Source organism: Ambystoma mexicanum, chromosome 3q (assembly GCF_040938575.1).
Source record: "Ambystoma mexicanum isolate Mex_15411 chromosome 3q, UKY_AmexF1_1, whole genome shotgun sequence".
Lineage (NCBI taxonomy): Eukaryota > Metazoa > Chordata > Amphibia > Caudata > Ambystomatidae > Ambystoma > Ambystoma mexicanum.
This window is the reverse complement of record NC_090926.1, coordinates 158083255-158101151: the sequence shown is the minus strand read 5'-3', so window position 1 is coordinate 158101151 and position 17897 is coordinate 158083255. Positions and strand designations below refer to the sequence as shown.

The 17897-nt window shown below is 46.3% G+C and overlaps 1 protein-coding gene across 7 annotated transcripts in view; it reads left to right on the top strand.

Annotated features, from left to right (window-relative positions):
- The window catches only part of CSRNP2 (cysteine and serine rich nuclear protein 2), a 214644-nt gene that overhangs the window by 65365 nt on the left and 131382 nt on the right, over positions 1 to 17897 (top strand). For all 7 annotated transcript variants that reach the window (XM_069653376.1, XM_069653379.1, XM_069653375.1 and 4 more), the window contains one exon: positions 1284 to 1458. In XM_069653376.1, coding sequence (XP_069509477.1) covers positions 1299 to 1458 — 160 coding nt within the window. In that variant the 5' untranslated portion in view covers positions 1284 to 1298. The remainder of the gene's footprint in view (positions 1 to 1283; positions 1459 to 17897) is intronic.

The window sequence follows — 17897 nt, the reverse complement described above, 5'->3', positions numbered from 1 at the left end:
GAGGATGACTCCTTCCTTTTGGCTGGTGGGACCAACCAGTCCTGAGACGAACTCTCCCTCTGTCTCCCTTTGTCTCTTGCGCTCTCCTGCTCCTGAGACATCCCATTCAGAGTCCTTCCTTTCATCACCAGACCGAGCAATCGTGAGACCGGGTACATTGCTGCTGCACAGAGGAGAATCAAGCTAGATTTACTTCTTCTAACCTAAGGTACTGTGGGGCTAAAGGTAGAACTTAAGCTGAAGAGTCGCTCGAGTGTGAATGGAGTGTGTGAAGGTGTGATCGCTGGTCCACCCTATCTCTGACACAGGCTTGTCAGCTTGTGTCCCTTTAGGGAGTCCTGTTGCAGGGTCCCCGTAACTTGTGTTATGTTACTGTATATGTTATTTCTAGTAACGGAAAGTATCCTGTGGATCTTTTGCTTACCCTGCTTCTTCATAAGACTTTGGTTCCTCTCCTGCACTGACGTTTCATATAGTATGTGATTGGACTTTAGAGATATTTTTAGGAGCTTCTAATGCTTTGAGTGTGTTAGGATTTGGTGCTTTGTATATATAAACAACACTTTTCCTTCCAAAAGACTTTATCTGATGTGGCTTTGCTAACTCAATACAATTATCGTTTCTTTGTAAAGTAACGCGAGTATGCGGTAGTACCGATAATACAGTAGAACTGTCATTAGTGTCAAACTCTGTAACTGGTGTAACCACAAACAATGACTATTGAAGTAATCACCTCGGAAAAGTTTTATTAAGAATTCCTATGTGTTGGTTAGTGATGTAAGTATGTATCTACCTTCCATGTGTAAATAAGAATACATGTATATTTTTAATGACATTTACTGTCTAAAAGTTTCTCTTTGAATTATTTACTGGGTTCAATGTACTTACCTACAGCTCACATTTTCCTCCTATGATAAGCCGGGCTGCTCTGCCAAGATCCTTTGGGTAGTACAGACTTATACTCAGAGTTGGGGACCTGTATGCCAAAGGATAGTTTTATGAAGTCTTACCTCAAGTTGAGTTTAGGAAAATTCCCCTAACACCAGGCTGTGGGCTTCACAAGGAAAACTCAATGTACTGTCTTGACCCATAATAATTTCAGGTTTTTATTCTTGATAATCAAAAATAATGGGAGGACAACTAACACATTGTGCCTCAATATTTGTCAGTCTGTTTGATTTGTGATCTTCTATTGGATCGTAAAAATTGTATGTTTGGGGCCCCTACATGCATGTGGCATGCCAGATGTGACCCCATAATCTTTTTTTTTTTTGCTCACTCAGGTCATTCTGAGACAAATGGATGCAGTCACGAGTGCAAGCCTCAAGAGACGGTTTGAAGAGGTGGATGTGGGGTCTCCCATCTCCACCCCCAAAGACTCGGATGATGAGATTTCCAACAGCGACAGTGCAGACAGCTGCGATAGCCTCAACCCTCCCACAACCACCGGGCTTATTCGTGAGTATGCTGTCTGATGGGTTGTCCTTTCTGGTTGAGGTGGGAGGCATGGGGAGGCTTTCATCTTTTGCTCCTTGTCGTGTGCCAGTTCAAATAGGCCACTGGCTGTTGTGTTGCTCCATATTGTTGCTATTTCCACATTTGCTGAATGACAGCATGATGTTGTGGAGCCACCATTTCCTACAGTAGCACCTTCTTGCAATGGCAGTACTGCAAGGTTTACTTCTCCACATGAAGTTCTCAGTAATCTGTAAAACCTTTTGTTTTTACTGTAAATACATCTGTTTGATGTATTTGGCTTGTTTTCATTTGCTTCTAGCATTTATGTACTACAAACTGGAAAGAACATTTTACAGAAGAGCTCTGGATTTCATACCGAATCCTAATGGTATGGATGCACACCCATGCTCAGCAAATAATGTGGATACATCATGTTGCCACAAACTGTTTGTGCCCTCCCCGTCTTTGACGTGCAAAAGAATAAAACAAAACACACCCCTCACGGGGAATAAGGCAAAGGGAGCAGGCTGTGAGAGTTTCAAGAAAAGGTTTTATCTGATGAATAGTATTCAAGAGATAGAGCGCTCTGCACAAGTTATCATTACATTCCATTTTATAAGATAAATGACGCAACTAACATAGGATACTACTTTGGTCCCGGATTGGTCATTTCACTCGATGTCTCAGGTGGGGTGGCATCTCTTCATCCGGGTTGGTCGCTTGGTTGGCGGGAGGATTGACGTCAGTCATCTGTGCTCCGCATGGGTGAAGGTCAGGTCGCTGGGAGGCGGGGTGGTCGCTATCTAAGCTAACATAATATACTCTCAAAAAATGCATGGACTAAATAATAATTGTTCAAAGACCTTCAGTAGTTTATCATGTCTCTATAAAAGTCACACATATATCTATACTATCAATAACATTGGATTATACAAGTCTTAGGTTAAGGGTCTTGACCACTATAATACACTGGTTGAAGTTAAGGTCTGTACTCATAAGAATCCCTGGTATGTGGCATTTGTTAGTGGTAGGCAATGATATATTACAGCAGGGGTTTCATGTTAGTTGGGGATCTGCTGGGTGGGCATCATGGCATGGTCAGTGGTCTGGCACATGAAAGGAATATCTTGCAGGGACACAGGGTCACAATGGCAGTAAGTTTCCACTGGCAAGGGAGCGGGAGGGGCAACGACACATTTGTGGAGATGGACGACCTATTTGCTTAGCTCATGCTGGTTCACATGCAGGACAGTGATCTCAGAGGAAGAGCGATGTGTTCCATTTATTATGTGTTGCAAGCATCTCCGGCTCCAGCGTGAGAATGGACCCGCAAAGTTTTCCAGTCAGAGAGAACGAGGGTGGGGGCCCTGTGCCCTGCGCGCCTGGCCGTGCTGCTGCGAGATAAGGGAAGAAAAGCATTTTTGTACTATCGCAGTGAGGCCTAGTCACCAAGATGGAGTCGAAAGGGGGTACAAAAATGGATGCCCCGTGTCCTGCTCAGTGGTCCATCTACACGAAAGTCAACCAAAGTTAACATTGCATAAGGGCAAGGGGCGAACCCACTACTGGAGGCACTTGGTCCGAGTTTTGTACTGATAAGTAGAGGACGCGAGGGGCCTGATGGCCCCTCGCTCCCACACATTCCCCCCTTTCGTTACATCTAAAGTAACAAATTATGACACTTTATTCTTTTCATTCTCCCTTCGGTAGTACTCTGCTTCAGCGACTGCTTCTTCCCAGGCTGGGGTACCCTTTATTTGTTTCCATGCTCTGCATACACTTCTCAAGCTATTCCCTCTTCTTGCATATTCATCGGGAGTGCATGTTAAGTATATCCCACCATCCCCGTCCAAGTCTACCCATACCTCGTTATACCATTGCAATTCTGTTGGTTCCTTGATCGTGGTGTGGTATAAATTATCGACCCTGTCCCCATATTGCCTGTAGATGGCAGTCATTCTGTACTTTGGAGGGTTATATTCCCCTGTTTGTATGTGGGTATCTATCATAGTTGCTACTGTTGTCGGCCGGCCCATTGTTACCATCATCATAGTCGAGGTGGGCATAGTTTTTGCACAACACCGGAGTCCCAGTTGGCACACGCAGAAGAATAGTAACACAAAGGCGATGATAGGAACTAGTATTTTCATCATCACATTTACCCATGATGGTATCCAGCTGAACAAGTTATCAAACCATGTACTTTCTTTCGCTCCGCCCTCTGTTCTCATCTTCTCTCCTAGATTGTGGACTGCTGTTATCACATTTGAGAGTGTCCCGTTATCTGCCTCTTCGGATGGCACGAATGTGCAACAGGCCCCCCCCGATTTTTCAGCAAACACCACCGTCCATCGCCGTGAGGAGATCTAGAACGTATCTGTTTTGCATTGTCATTAGGCGCAAGGCGCGGGGCTCTATTTTTATAACATTGAATCCTTCTTCAGTGTCGTTGGCCAGTTGGATGAGCTCCAAGCGTACTATTTGCAACCATTTGGCGTTTGCGCGTGCTTGGAGCCGTGGTGCTAGGAGTGATGCAAAAAATGTGTCTGCAGATGTGAATATCTTGTATTTTTGCAGGATCTCAGCAAGGAGTTTTGATGATTCGGACGAAATGTAGTTGGATGATCTTTTGCTTCGTGACAACTTTGTTTTCAGCTCGTATTCTGACGATAGTTCATATGCTGGAAGTTCTGTGTTTTCTTGTTGGGGCGCTGCCGATGGACCAGCCGATTGCCCTGCTGCCGATTTGTCAGCCGAATCCCCCGCTGCCCCTTGGATATGGCTTTCTGGTATTACCATCAGTGCTATATGGAGAGTGACTAAGGCGCAAGTACCCTTCCAGGATGCGGGTAGATGCAGGTATGCTTGTTTGCTGCAAACCCAATACATGTCCATGAGGGCTGCGGTGCTTTTTTTCATGTCTGGTATCATTACTGTTTTGTTGCATTTTCTTGCTTCCCCCTTGTTCACTTTTCCTTCTCCACGGAAGCGTAGTTCGTGCAGTATTTCTTTTTGCGTTTTTATGGGCTTTTCCAGCGCTGTAATCCATATTAGCTTAGCAACATGCTGTGACCAGATAGGCGTGCACACTCCTTTTATCCATTGCAACGGTCTTCGGCCAGCCCCCAGAGTGCTTCTGCTCTGCACTCAATAGTTTCATCGTGCCATTTGTTCTCTGCAAACCTTGTCCCCTTTATGACAAGAAATGGCTCTTTGAGGCATATCACTCCTTGACGCCGACTCGTGCAGGTTCTCATTCTCCATTGTTTCTAGGCTGACGGTGTGTGCCCGGAAGGTGCTTTTTATCCTACACAGAACTAAATGAATTAAACACTGAGCCTCCGACAAGAGAACTTCCTGGGGTATCAACATTTTTGGTGTACCTGATGCATGAGGAATGAGTGAACAGACATAGCAGCTTTCATTTGTTGCTTGCTTTGCCGTAGCACTCATGTCCGAGTACCATGTTTTTAGATTGGTCAGGGTGGCGGGGGGGTCTTCTATTTCATCTAACCCCAGGTCATGATAAATGTTGTATCTTTTCCCTCCCGCCCCCCTTTTCCTTCTACTTCCCTCCTTGTGGCTTCTCACTCTTTGGTAATGTATTGGAAATATTCCAGCCCAGGTCGTGTCATTGCTGTTGAACATGGCATGTGTATATTCACTAGTGGTAGCAGCGTAATATGAGGTAGGTTTTATAGCTGATTGTGTATATGCACTTGTATTAGCTAAGTCTTTCGGCCAATAATAGTTGCCATCATATTCATTTGATTCATAATCATTACTCATATTTATGCCAGGATGTGACAATGAGACAATTGTTGGACCTGCAATGGTGTGTTCTGAAGGTTGCGTTACATTTGTACCGTTAATACCAATGTTCTAAGTTTCTCCCCACATTGTCTTTACTCCAGTCCATATTAGGGTGGAACCTTCTCGTATCATTAACCCCGCTCCCCCCTTTGTGCAAATCATTAACCAGAGATAAGAGAGTATAGTACCAGGCCATGAAAAACAGCATCAGTGAAAACAAAATTGCAGCACATTTCAAAACACATTCAACATTGCTAAACCTTTTTGCCCTGATGGCATCCCCATCACTATCTAACATAATTGCATTCGCCGCAATTGTACTTCGTTGGGCCATTTGTCACCTGGAGGGGCGATACAAAGTTAAGTCACCATAGTATGTACATTTATTTATATATTTACATTTCATATTTACTCATTATTTCCATTTTGCGACTTCATTTTTATATGCATTTCTCAGTCCTGCGTTTCAATCATGTCCTCTGTTCTAGGGAGAGAGAGGGAGAGGTAGACGGAGAGAGAGGGAGAGAGAGAAATACGAACATACGGCAGAGCAAACCAGAGGGCATAACATCCTTCCATGTTCCTTCTTCATTAAATCACATTGTCATTGTTTCTCAACATCGTTTGTAGTACCAGTTGCACATTCCTGTTCGATCTGAGGGAGTGTACTATCGGGTGCCCTCCTCACATCTGAGAGGTGCACCCAATATTTCAGTCCCTTAACTTTCACTGCAGTGGGTGTACTATATATGACCTCGTAGGGGCCATGAAACCTAGGTGAATTCCATCTCTTCACAAAGCTTCGAACGTACACCTGTGACCCTGGCATCAGCGGCCCGCTGGGGCTGTCTGTAGCTGGTGTGGTAGTATCAGTTGCCACATCCTCAGTGAATGGTGGTGCTATTTGGCATGCGATGCTGTGAACTGCGCGCATCAGCTGAGTTAAATAATCTCTAAATTCTTCCCCCATTACTGTGGCAGCCCTGTGATGCTCTCCTAATCGGGGAGAGTGGTGTGTGTATTCGCCGCCCAGTCACAATCTCATGGGGGCTCAGATGGTGGTCCTTGCATGGTTGCGTTCTGAGTTGGAACAGTGCTAGGGGCAGTTCTTTTTTAGCGTGTTGCACAACTTTGATAATTTGCTCTTGAGCAGGTTGTTGATCTTTTCTACCATCCCATTGGCCATCGGATGATAAATGGAACACAGTTTGTGCTTTACCCCCAAGAGTGTCGTCGCTTCCTTGAAGTGGTCATTCACAAAGTGTGTGCCATTGTCTGACCGTATCACATCACATATTCCCCACAGAGAAAACACTTCTCGTACTAGAAACTTCGCCGCATACTTCGTGTCTGGGTGGGGACATGAACCCGCCTCCACCCACCTTGAGAAGGGACACACCACCACAATTAGATATCTTTCTCTGTTACATCTCTCTCCCATGTCGGCGTAGTCAATATGGAGTTCTCTAAATGGCCCTACTGGTCGTGGCAAGGTACCTCGCAATGTCCTCAGTGTCATCCCTGAATTGTATGTTTGACATGTCGTACACTCTATGACAAACTTTGACAAATGCTCCTGTAGGTTAGGGACAAACCAATGTTCCTGAATGTCTGCTGCGATGTGGTGTTTCGCTACATGGGCTGGGAAGTGCAGCTGTTGGAATGCTACTTCTAGCAATTCTACCGGCATCACTACCTTTCCCGTTGTCTCCATATGAGGTCTGTGGCTGATTGTTTGCACCCTCGTTTGCCCCACAACTCTTGCTCTTCTGGTGGTGCTCTCCTCTGTAGCTCTATTAGCTGTGCTATGGGTGTGTTGCTATAAGCTTCTTCTAGTGGCTCTACAGTGGTTGCCTTTACAATGCATTCTGTTGCTGGTGTTGTATTGAAATACAAGGCCTCCTTCGCTGCTGCGTCGGCTGCCGCGTTCCCCAATGAGATCGCATCTGTTTTGGGCCTGGCATTTCACCACTGCCACTACCGATGGTTCCGATAATGCATCTATCAATTCATTCAATAGTGCAGAATGCTGTACTGGCGAGCCATCCGCTCGTCTGAACCCCCTCCTATGCCAGCGCGATAGTCTGTATGAACAGTGGTAGTTGCATATGCTGAATCTGAATATATCGTCACTGTGCATCCTTTGGCTGTGCGTAATGCTTCAATTAATGCAGTTAGCTGCTTGTGCGGAGTAATGGGACGGGAGGCGCTTTTGGACGATTGTTTCATAGCAATCTTCTTCCATTCGTACTACTGCCATCCCTACATGTTTTTCCCCTGTTTCCGGATTTATTGATGCTGACACATCGATGAAGTATATTTCTTCTTCCTTCAGGGCGTTTTCACTTGCTTGGGGAATATCGTCGCCCTCCCCCTTATACGTTGCAAAGTCATGTTCCTGCATGTCCTCCATTGTGCATGGCTCTGTTATGAATGTTGCTGGGTCTATCGTTTTACACCTAACTACATGTACATTGTGGCTTGAAATTATTATTTCATATGCTGTTGCTCTTTGTGTTGTCAGTGTCGATTTTGACTGCTCGAGAATTGCAAATAATGAATGTTCGGCATTTATTGTTACTGAACATCCCATCACAATTGTGGCACTCTTTTCAATGGCGAAGGCCGCAGCCGCGAGGGCCTGTTCGCACGCGAAGTGACCATGCATCACCGCATCTAGTGTTCCACTGTAGTAGGCCAATGGTTTGTGGCCTAATGATGTTTTTTGTGTCAGTACTGCTGTCATCAGTGTTCCATTGCAGTGTGAGAACAAGAAAAATTCCCTCTCATAATCTGGGTTCGCGAGGACTGGGGCATCTGCAATGAGGTCTTTTAGTCTAAAGTACTGAGTCATGTGTCCATTTTATTGGGGCTCTGTTCTTTTTAGTGCCTGCAGTAATGGATGTGTATGCTGCGTAATCAAGGATCCATGCTCGGCAATAGTTACGTATGCCAAGAAATGTTTGCATGTCCTTCACTGTTTTTGGTAGGATTATGTTGTTGCGTATGGCAGCTGTTCTGTCGGGGAGTATTCATTTCCCGTCTCTTGATGTCAACTGTCCGAGGTCTATAACTTCGGCAAGGCAGTATTGTAATTTCCCTTTATCCACCTTGTACTCCTTTGTAGCTAACACGTTTAATAGTGTTATGGAGTCTTCCCTGCACTTTTCCTCTGTTTTGCTGCAGACGAGTAGATCGTCTACGTATTGTATAATGGTCGTGTCTACATTTATGTTCCCAATATCTTCACATAGCACTCTGTTAAAAATGCTGGGGCTTTCGCAGTACCCCTGTGGGAGTCTGCGATGCTCATATCTGTTGTTTCCTAGTGTGAATGCTGTGGGGTACTGTGATCCTGGATCAAGTGGTGTAGAGAAGAAAGCATTCTTCAAGTCAACCACAGTAAAACATGTCGATTCTTTGGGTATACTGCACAGTATTGATGCCGGGTTAGGCACTAATGAGAATTCTTTTTGGATGATGTCATTGAGTGGGCGGAGATCTTGGATCATCCTCCATGCCCCTCCTTTTGCTTTTTTGATCGGAAAGATTGCGATATTACACGGGGAGTTTGACGGCACTATGATACCTTGGTTCAGGAGTGCATTTATTGTTTCCCTAATTCCTTCCTCTGCCTCTCTAGATATTGGGTATTTCACTCTCGGCGGTATGGCACCTGGTTTGAGTTTTATCTTTATGGGTGTCACTTCCTGCAGTAGCCCTACATCATGGGGACCTGTAGTCCAAATTTCTGGCGCCACCTTTGCCATGTCTTCCTCAAATATTGTTGGTGGGGCACTAACACTGGCCATAAGCGGGTTGTGTACCTCTCTGTACTGGATCATAATGTCACATGGTATACTTATTTCCATTATTATTTCTCCGTCGTCTTCGTTATTAGTGAATAATTCTTCATCACTTATGTCTCTGAGCATTATGTTGGGATCTATGCATAGCACAGTTCTCCACTCGCACCCATGCGTCTCCAAGCCTATGACCACAATACGTTTACTCGATACCTGAACTGCCTCAATGTCTATGGACATTATCGTGCCTGGCACGACATCTACACTTGTGATTGGGCGAAATATAAAGTCTGATGGTGTCCTCTACTCTTCTCTTGTTATTTCAGACACTACTCTGGCTAACACCTTGATGCCATAGATAAACATGTCTATATCGATGGGTATCCCTCGCACTACAACCTCATTCATTATTGTACTGATCATCAACATTGCTCGTACTCGGCACACTCCTGGGGTGGAACTCACTATCCCCGATCTGTAAATGAAATGGTCATGTTCAATTTGCTTAGCAAATCTCTTCCCAGCAAGTTGATTGACGCGTCTTTGTGGTACAGTAAGGGTGCGCGCACTGTTTCCCCCCCCCATTATATCAACATCTTTCGTGTAAGGAACTTTTAAAATAGCCCCAGAGAACCCCTGCGTTTCCAAATTCCTGCCCGAGAGCGGAAACCGCCCTTCCATAAGACTTGATTTTTCTGCTCCTGAGTCTACCATAAAGATAAACTGCTTATTTCCTATCTCTGCCCCCACTAGTGGTTCCTCTTCTGCACGTAGGGTGGTAGATAGGACTGGACACGCAAGTGCTCCCTGTGGGCTGTCCTAATCTGCGTACCTTTCTTTTCCTGGCACTGAAAAGACATTATCTCCAACTACTGTTACACCTCGGAATGGTGCAGGTGCACCGTTTGCAGCCGTTGTAAAACTGTTATTGCTGGCGTTCCCTACAGTGTTTTGTCGTGCCATGATCTGTGATGCACTGTGATGTGGCTGTGGGGGTGGCTGTCTTTGTTGCATTTGGGGCTCATTATAACTCTGGTCCTGTGGTCTTCCACTCCCCATTGGTAGTCCATAGGGGCTACCTGGGTGTGGGCAACCCCATACCTGTTCATTGTCCATGGGTGGTTGCCCTTGAAAGTACCCTGACGGCCACATTCTGCAATCTCTTGAATAGTGTCCCCATCTTCCACAATTCCAACATGACCCTTGCTGTCCCCCTCTCATCCCTTGCCCACCAAAACTTCTGTTTCCCATACCTCCGAACCCCCCTCTCTGGCCGTGGTACCCACCTCTTCCTCTGCTTGGTCTTTCTTGCCACTGCGGTCCTCTGTGGTTCTTCTCCGTTCCACCGTCCTTGTTCTCCTGCGGCCCACAGTGCTGCTATTCAAACTGGTCTATTTCCCACACTTTCTTCCCCTCATTCTCTCTATCAGCAGTTATGCTGGAGTTTATGGAGGCGACTTTCACCAATTTGTTCTGCAATAGTCTTGCTTTGTCTGCCAACCTTTTTTGTGCTATCTCCTTTTCTCTCTCTTTGATCCTCCTACAGTGGTGTACAATTATACTCTGAATTTCTGGCCAACCCTTGGCTTCTATCCCAGCTATTTTATCCAAGGCCTTCTGTACCTCCTTCGGGAGCCCTCTTTTGATAATAAAGTAGAACAGGGCAGTGGATTGATTCCACGCCGTGCCAGTTTCGCTTCTCCACAAATCTTGCACTCGCAGTATGAATTTCATAGGATCCTCATTCTCCTCCATTGTACATTGCATCACTAAATGTAAATCTGGAATATCTGAAAATGTGCGCCGCAATGCGTCCCATACTTGCGCTCGAACATTGTTGAATGGCGATCCATCGTGGCGGTCACAACTCATTGTCACTCCTGGGAACCCTGCTTTTTCCCACAAAGCGTCTGCCTGATCACCGACGGCGTACACTACCAAACTCTTTACATCACCTATCGCTAATGGTACTTCTGCCGTGTTTTTCTCAAATGCATGTATCCATTTCCCTGCCCCTCCCGCAAGTGGGGGGAGGAGCTTCAACAGGTTGTTTTTGTCCATTTGGTCCCACGGAATGTAGTGTGGCCTACCTGCTCCCTTATGTATCAGCGGCATTTGCAACTTATGTTTCTTTCTTGTCTTACTTACCGTCCCTTTCTTTATCTTACTCACCAACATGTTCCCTACTCGCTGCCTTAATCTACCCTGCCATCGTGGGGGTGATCGTGGATCCATGTCATCGAAATGATGTGGCAGTGGGGATCCTACAGCTGCCACTCCTTCCTCGTATTCGTCTAGGTCGCTCCACACCTCCTCTACTTCCTCTTCTTGCTCACCATCCTCCTTGTCCTTCTCCGTGCTGGCTTTCTGGGGTGGCTGGGCATATAATTCTCATTGGTTTATCATTCAGATGGAACAGAAACTCTCCTGACCGCCATTCTTTTTCTCGCCCTTGTGATGTGGGTGTTCCCTTGGACAATGCCGACTGCGCTGGCTCTGGCGTAGTTGGGGCTAACTCCCCTGTTGCACTTAGCGGCGGTGTGAGATCTGCCATATTAAAGGGTGGTACTCCCCCCCCCCCTTCCCCCCCCCCTCCTCCCGGTAGCATTTGGCCCCTGTCTCACAGTGCTCGTAATCGCGTTATTTCTATCTGTGCATGCGCTAGCTGGCGGTCTAGATCCCCGGTTAATCGCGCTAAATGTACAGGGGGTGCGCTCGTTGGGCCATACAGGCCTCCTTTGTCATATGGCGGTGGTGCGGTGGCTATTGCTCCGTTAGAGGGAGTGGAGGTGGGGCATGCGGTATGTACAGAGGCTTGCTATATCCTACTGCTGGCCTTGTCATTAAGGGGTATATTTTGGTTGTCATTCTCAGCTGTGGTCGTTGTGCACTCACCCTTCGATGTTCTGCTTACCTTTTCCTGCGTTTTCTCCTTTTCAATTGCCTTCCCTGTACTTACCTCTACTGTGGGGGCTATTTCCTCAAACATTCGCCACAGATCTAGCACTTCCCTTCTGTTCTGCAACTGTTTTCCCTTATACCTCGCCAATAAGTGCGTGGACACTAAATCTAACACCCGTTTGTCGAACGACCCGTCCTCTGGCCAAATTGGTGCCGCGCTGTCCCCTTTTATCTCTGTCACCCACGGATCGTGGTATTTTTGTATTCTATCACTATATAGTGGGAGGTGTTGGCAAATATGAGCTAGTGGTGTTATTCCTCCCATGATATTTCTCCCTTCACTTGTACGTGCACTTGCACCTGGGCCCCCTTCTAATCACCCCCTCCAACCACTTGTCCCCTTATACAGATCAGCAATATGTCAAGTGTTTCTCAATTATTGGCAAGTATTGTGTACCAATATTCAATGTTACCTTGAACCTATTGCATTCCCGACTTCAATAGTTCATTTTAGCATGTATGATTTTTTACCAACAAATCACTTACAATATTTCAGCATATGCGACACAAAATGGACAAAAAGCAAAAAACTATAACACATAACATGCACTACCTGCGCGCTTTTATTTCTCCTTTTTTCCCGTTACTGAACACCTCTCCCCATGTTACCTACTCTTCTCATTCACTCCCCACCTCTTGCACCCTCTTACTTGTTCCCAAAGAATTCTTGCTTACACGGAAAAAGAATATTCTAAATAACTACTCCAAGTCTACTCCATATACAAGACCCCTACTATTTTCTCTTTATCTTCACTTATTTATCTGCACTGGACGAGACAATGCTACGCGGCTCCGCCTTCTACCCCGTTCGGGCTAGGATAGCTCTTCTCCTCTTGTTCTCACTTTTTCACAAAAACTAATGGCCATATAAAGGACAGATCAGGAAAGCCTCATCCTCACTCGCACAGTCCCTACTCTGTTTTAACCCACTATTACATGTTCCCTTGTTCCCGTACTTTCCCCCTTACCTTTTCTTGGAAACCTTCGCAACCGGCACGCACGTGTTCGGTCAGGTAATCCGAGGGTCACCGTTCTCGGTCTGACCCCAGTCAGGTCCGCACCCCAACCAAGCCTTGGCCCGCCTCGGCGATCAGCTTTTCAGTCGGGTATTCGTGAACCGGGAACCCTTGCCCCTTTCCTGTAGTGCGCACAGGCTGGTCGGCCGCGGAGGCAATGGTATTGCTGGGGGGCGTCCCGGATCTCGCCGCACAGTGTGGGCCTTGTGGCACCTATACAAATCACGTCGCAGGGGGTCACCAAATGTTTGTGCCCTCCCCGTCTTTGACATGCAAAAGAATAAAACAAACACACCCCTGACGGGTAATAAGGCAAAGGGAGCAAGCTGCGAGAGCTTCAAGAAAAGGTTTTAGCTGATGAATAGTATTCAAGAGATATCTGGGAGCGCTCTGCACAAGTTATCATTACATTCCATTTTATAAGGTAAATGACGCAACTAACATAGGATACTACTTTGGTCCCGGATTGGTCAGTTCACTCGATGTCTCAGGTGGGGTAGCATCTCTTCATCCGGGTTGGTCGCTTGGTTGGCGGGAGGATTGACGTCAGTCATCTGTGCTCTGCATGGGTGAAGGTCAGGTCACTGGGAGGCGGGGTGGTCACTATCTAAGATAACATAATAATATATTCTCAAAAAATGCATGCACTAAATAATTGTTCAAAGACCTTCAGTAGTTTATCATGTCTCTATAAAAGTCACACATATATCTACACCATCAATAACATTGGATTATACAAGTCTTAGGTTAAGGGTCTTGACCGCTATAATACACTGGTTGAAGTTAAGGTCTGTACTCATAAGAATCTCTGGTATGTGGCATTTGTTATTGGTAGGCAACGATATATTGCAGCAGGGGTCTAATGTTAGTTGGGGATCTGCTGGGCGGGCATCATGGCATGGTCAGTGGTCTGGCACATGAAAGGAATATCTTGCAGGGACACAGGGTCACAATGGCAGTAAGTTTCCTGTGGGAGGGGCAACGACACGTTTGTGGAGATGGACGAGCTATGTGCTTAGCTCATGCTGGTTCACATGTAGGACAGTGATCTCAGAGGAAGAGCGATGTGTTACATTTATTATGTGTTGCAAGCTTCTCCGGCTTCAGCGTGAGAATGGTCCCGCAAAGTTTTCCAGTCAGTGAGAACTAGGGTGGGGGCCCTGTGCCCTGCGCACCTGGCCGTGCTGTTGCGAGAAAAGGGAAGAGAAGCGTTTTTGTACTATCGCAGTGAGGCCTAGTCACCAAGATGGAGTCGAAAGGGGGTACAAAAATGGATGCCCCGTGTCCTGCTCCGTGGTCCCATCTACGCGAAAGTCAACCAAAGTTAACATCGCATAAGGGCAAGGGGCGAACCCACTACTGGAGGCACTTGGTCCGAGTTTTGTACTGAGAAGTAGAGGACGCGAGGGGCCTGATGGCCCCTCGCTCCCACACACTGTTCTGTTGAATGGGCGCAAATAGAACTCCCAGAGTCCAAGTGGGCGATACAATCTTAATATGCAAGGCATGTTAAAAGGGTTTGGACAGTACCCAATGTAACCAATGGCCGTACCTAAGAATGGTAGTCCTAAAGGCAAGAGCACCTCAGGATACTGGGTATTTAGTGGCATGTTAACTCTTTTTAAAAAATAAGTACAATTAGCAAATCAATAAATAGACCATGAGTTCGGGAGTACATGAGCCGACGCCATATTTCCACAGAGCTAATTACAAAACATATCTGCTCGCTGTTCAAAATACATAAAGAAACGTGCATAAAATAATACAATAATACAATGGAGCAGAAAAACCAGAACCAAAAGGAGCACCCCCTCCCTCCCTCCCTAACGGGAATACATCCACAAGATACCCAGCTTAGTCAGCTGGAGCAGCATCATCTTTGGACAACGGACCTTTCGTCTAAGCAAGGAGGAAAGAGCGAAATGGGCCCCAGACATCACGAGGTCTAGCAGTCATGGCACAGTAGTCGTGTACAACATCACAACACCAAGTCATTGCATTCAACCAGGACTCAAAGGATGGGGGGAGGGGGTGCTGAACTAGTGCATTTCAGCAAGACACAGCACTGAGTCAGTATCCTTCCCGGCATGTGAAGTTTGCTATCACATTTAGGCAGTCCTGATAGCCATCCAAACATGTAGCACAGCAGTTCACACAGCACCCCATACCCCAAAATAGATGTGAACTTGCGGCCCACCTTCTCCCAGAAAGGGGAAATCACTTGACAGGGCCACAACATATGAATGAATGAAGCCATCCGTCTCTTGTGCAATCGAATAACTGGTGCTTAGCCAGGGTTAGATATGCCTGATGCAGTGTCCGGAACTGAAACCTTTTAAATCTCTAGTACTAAGAGCACAATTACATGTAGTCCGACACAACTGAGTCCACTGCCTATCACTGATTACAGCACCATAATTCTCTTCCCTCAACATGTCCTTGTCTATATAGGCGTCCCCTGCTGTACCAAACGATAAATGAGAGAGACAATAACGTGACTACCTGCTACACTTATAATAAATTGCAGAAGAGGGGTAGTAGGCGGCTCCATTGGAAAAACCCGAGACCATGCGCGAAAAGCCACGCGGATTCACGCATACAGGAACAGTTGAGAAAAACCTGGTCCCAATTGAGTCGCATACTGTTCCTGTTTACAAAAGCCCCCTCTGGGTAGAAATCACACATACACTAAATTCCTAGCCCCTCCCACTGCAACACAATAGTTTCATCTCATGAAGGTTGTAGAGTTGCTATCCTCCAGGCTGAGAGACCTGCCGTGTACGGTCAATCGATCCGCAACCTTCCCAGCAACCTATGCCATACATGACCACCAGGTCAAAACAACACTTGTCCTGAACCTGCAGCGAAACCAGGCAGCCCTGTAGGGAATGGTGGCCAACAAATGACCTTTCAATTCTCACATGCGAGGAGTATATGGCTCCCTGCATCCAGCATGTAGCAAACTGCACCTGGGAAGCCAAATAGTACAGCTCCACATCAGGAGCTCCCAATCCACCTTAATCATAGGGCTTCAACATTTTCTTCGGGGGCACTCAGGGTGTTGTATTTGTAATGACCTGACATCCTTGAATAATCGCATCGCCGGCCATACTGGAACATTAGAAAAGTAGTACATAAACTTTGGCAACATCACCATTTTAGCTATGGCAATACACGACCCAGGGCCGACAATGGAAGTGTGCACCATCTAGAAACCTTACCACATAGAACCTGGGAATACGCAATGTGGTTATTAAGCAAGGGGGATGCCCGATCCCTACTTACACTGATCTCAAGGTACTGCACTAATAACTGCTCCAACCTACACTGTCCAATATCAGCGGTGGCACCGTCAGTTCATTAAGGGGGTATAGAATAGATTTTGCCCAATTAACTCTCAAATCTGAGACTACACCAACCTCCTTAGTAAATGGGAATAAGTTTTTCGAGGGACCCTTAGAATACAAAATAATATCATCTGCTTGTAATGAAACTGTCTCCCGTGCCCCACCCAGCACCGATTCCATGTAATAAGGTCCCGCAAAACTGTCACCTGACAAAAAAGTCGCTGTTTTTTGTGGAGACATTACATTGAACATACAAGGGACACCCCTGCACCCATGGTTTAAAAAATGTCACCATATATAATGTCGCCAATGGCTTTTCCCTGCGGCATTTCATATGGAGTCATTATGTATGGGGACATTACCTGATACCCTGTTAACATGAAACGCACGCAAACGCCTAGAAAGAGGCTCAATTGCTATTGCAAACAGTAGCAGCGAGAGCGGACCACCTTGCCACATCCCACACCCAAGAAGAAAAATCTCTGATCTCCTTCCAAACAATCCAATATGACCGCTGGCACCCGATTACAGTAACTTAACCGTAACCAAAAAATGACGGAAGTCCCCCCTTCTCCACGACTTCAAACAGATAATTAAAGGCCACTGAAACAAACTGCTTTTTGGTGTCCAATAGGGCACTCATAGCTTGCCCGCTGGGATCAATTTGTGCAAGAATCGCAAAAAAGCGCCTTAGGTTCAGTGCGATGGAGGTACCGGGCATAAAGGCAGACTGGTCCGTGTGGATAATTGAGGAGAGGTGGGATAACCGTCAATCCGCAAGCACTTTGGAAACATTTTGGTATCGAGGTTTAGGAGTGAAATCGGCCGATACGATTCGCAGTCCAATGGGTCCTTATCCAGCTTCAAAATGAGTCCTCACAGCCTCCCGCAAAGAGGGGGCAAGGTCCCAGTCCATAGTGATTCATGCTACATCTGTAGCATATGCTGAACCACCATAGGGCAACTCGCCTTATAGATTTCAGCCGTAATGCTGTTGGAACCCGGAGCCTTAGATGAAGAGAGACCTTTAACCGCTGCCAGTATTTTGTCAAGAGTGATTCACACGCTAGACCCTCCAATGCCGGGATTGAGGGTCCATGCAAATAGGTAAATGAAACATGATGGTCAGCAGACAAGGTCTCATTGTAGACCCGAAAGTTGTCCAGAATTTGCTCAGAGTCCGATGATCTGCTCAACAAAATTCCTCACTGCCTCAATATCGGAGGAACCCCCCTCTCTTCTAAGCATAGCGGCCAAATGATGACACGGTATACCCACATCACCATATCTACAAGCAAATGTAGGTGCCGCCAAATACTTCAACTCACAGTTGGCGGTGGCCTGGAATTCGTCCAACACTACCCTGAGTCAAGCCAGTGTTTATGCCCTCACTGGACCACCCAAGCAGAGCTTTAATTGTCTCAACTTGGACTCTAACCTGGTCAACTAATGTCTAATACTCTTGAGCACTCCACACAGCCAACATTGGGTTAAAA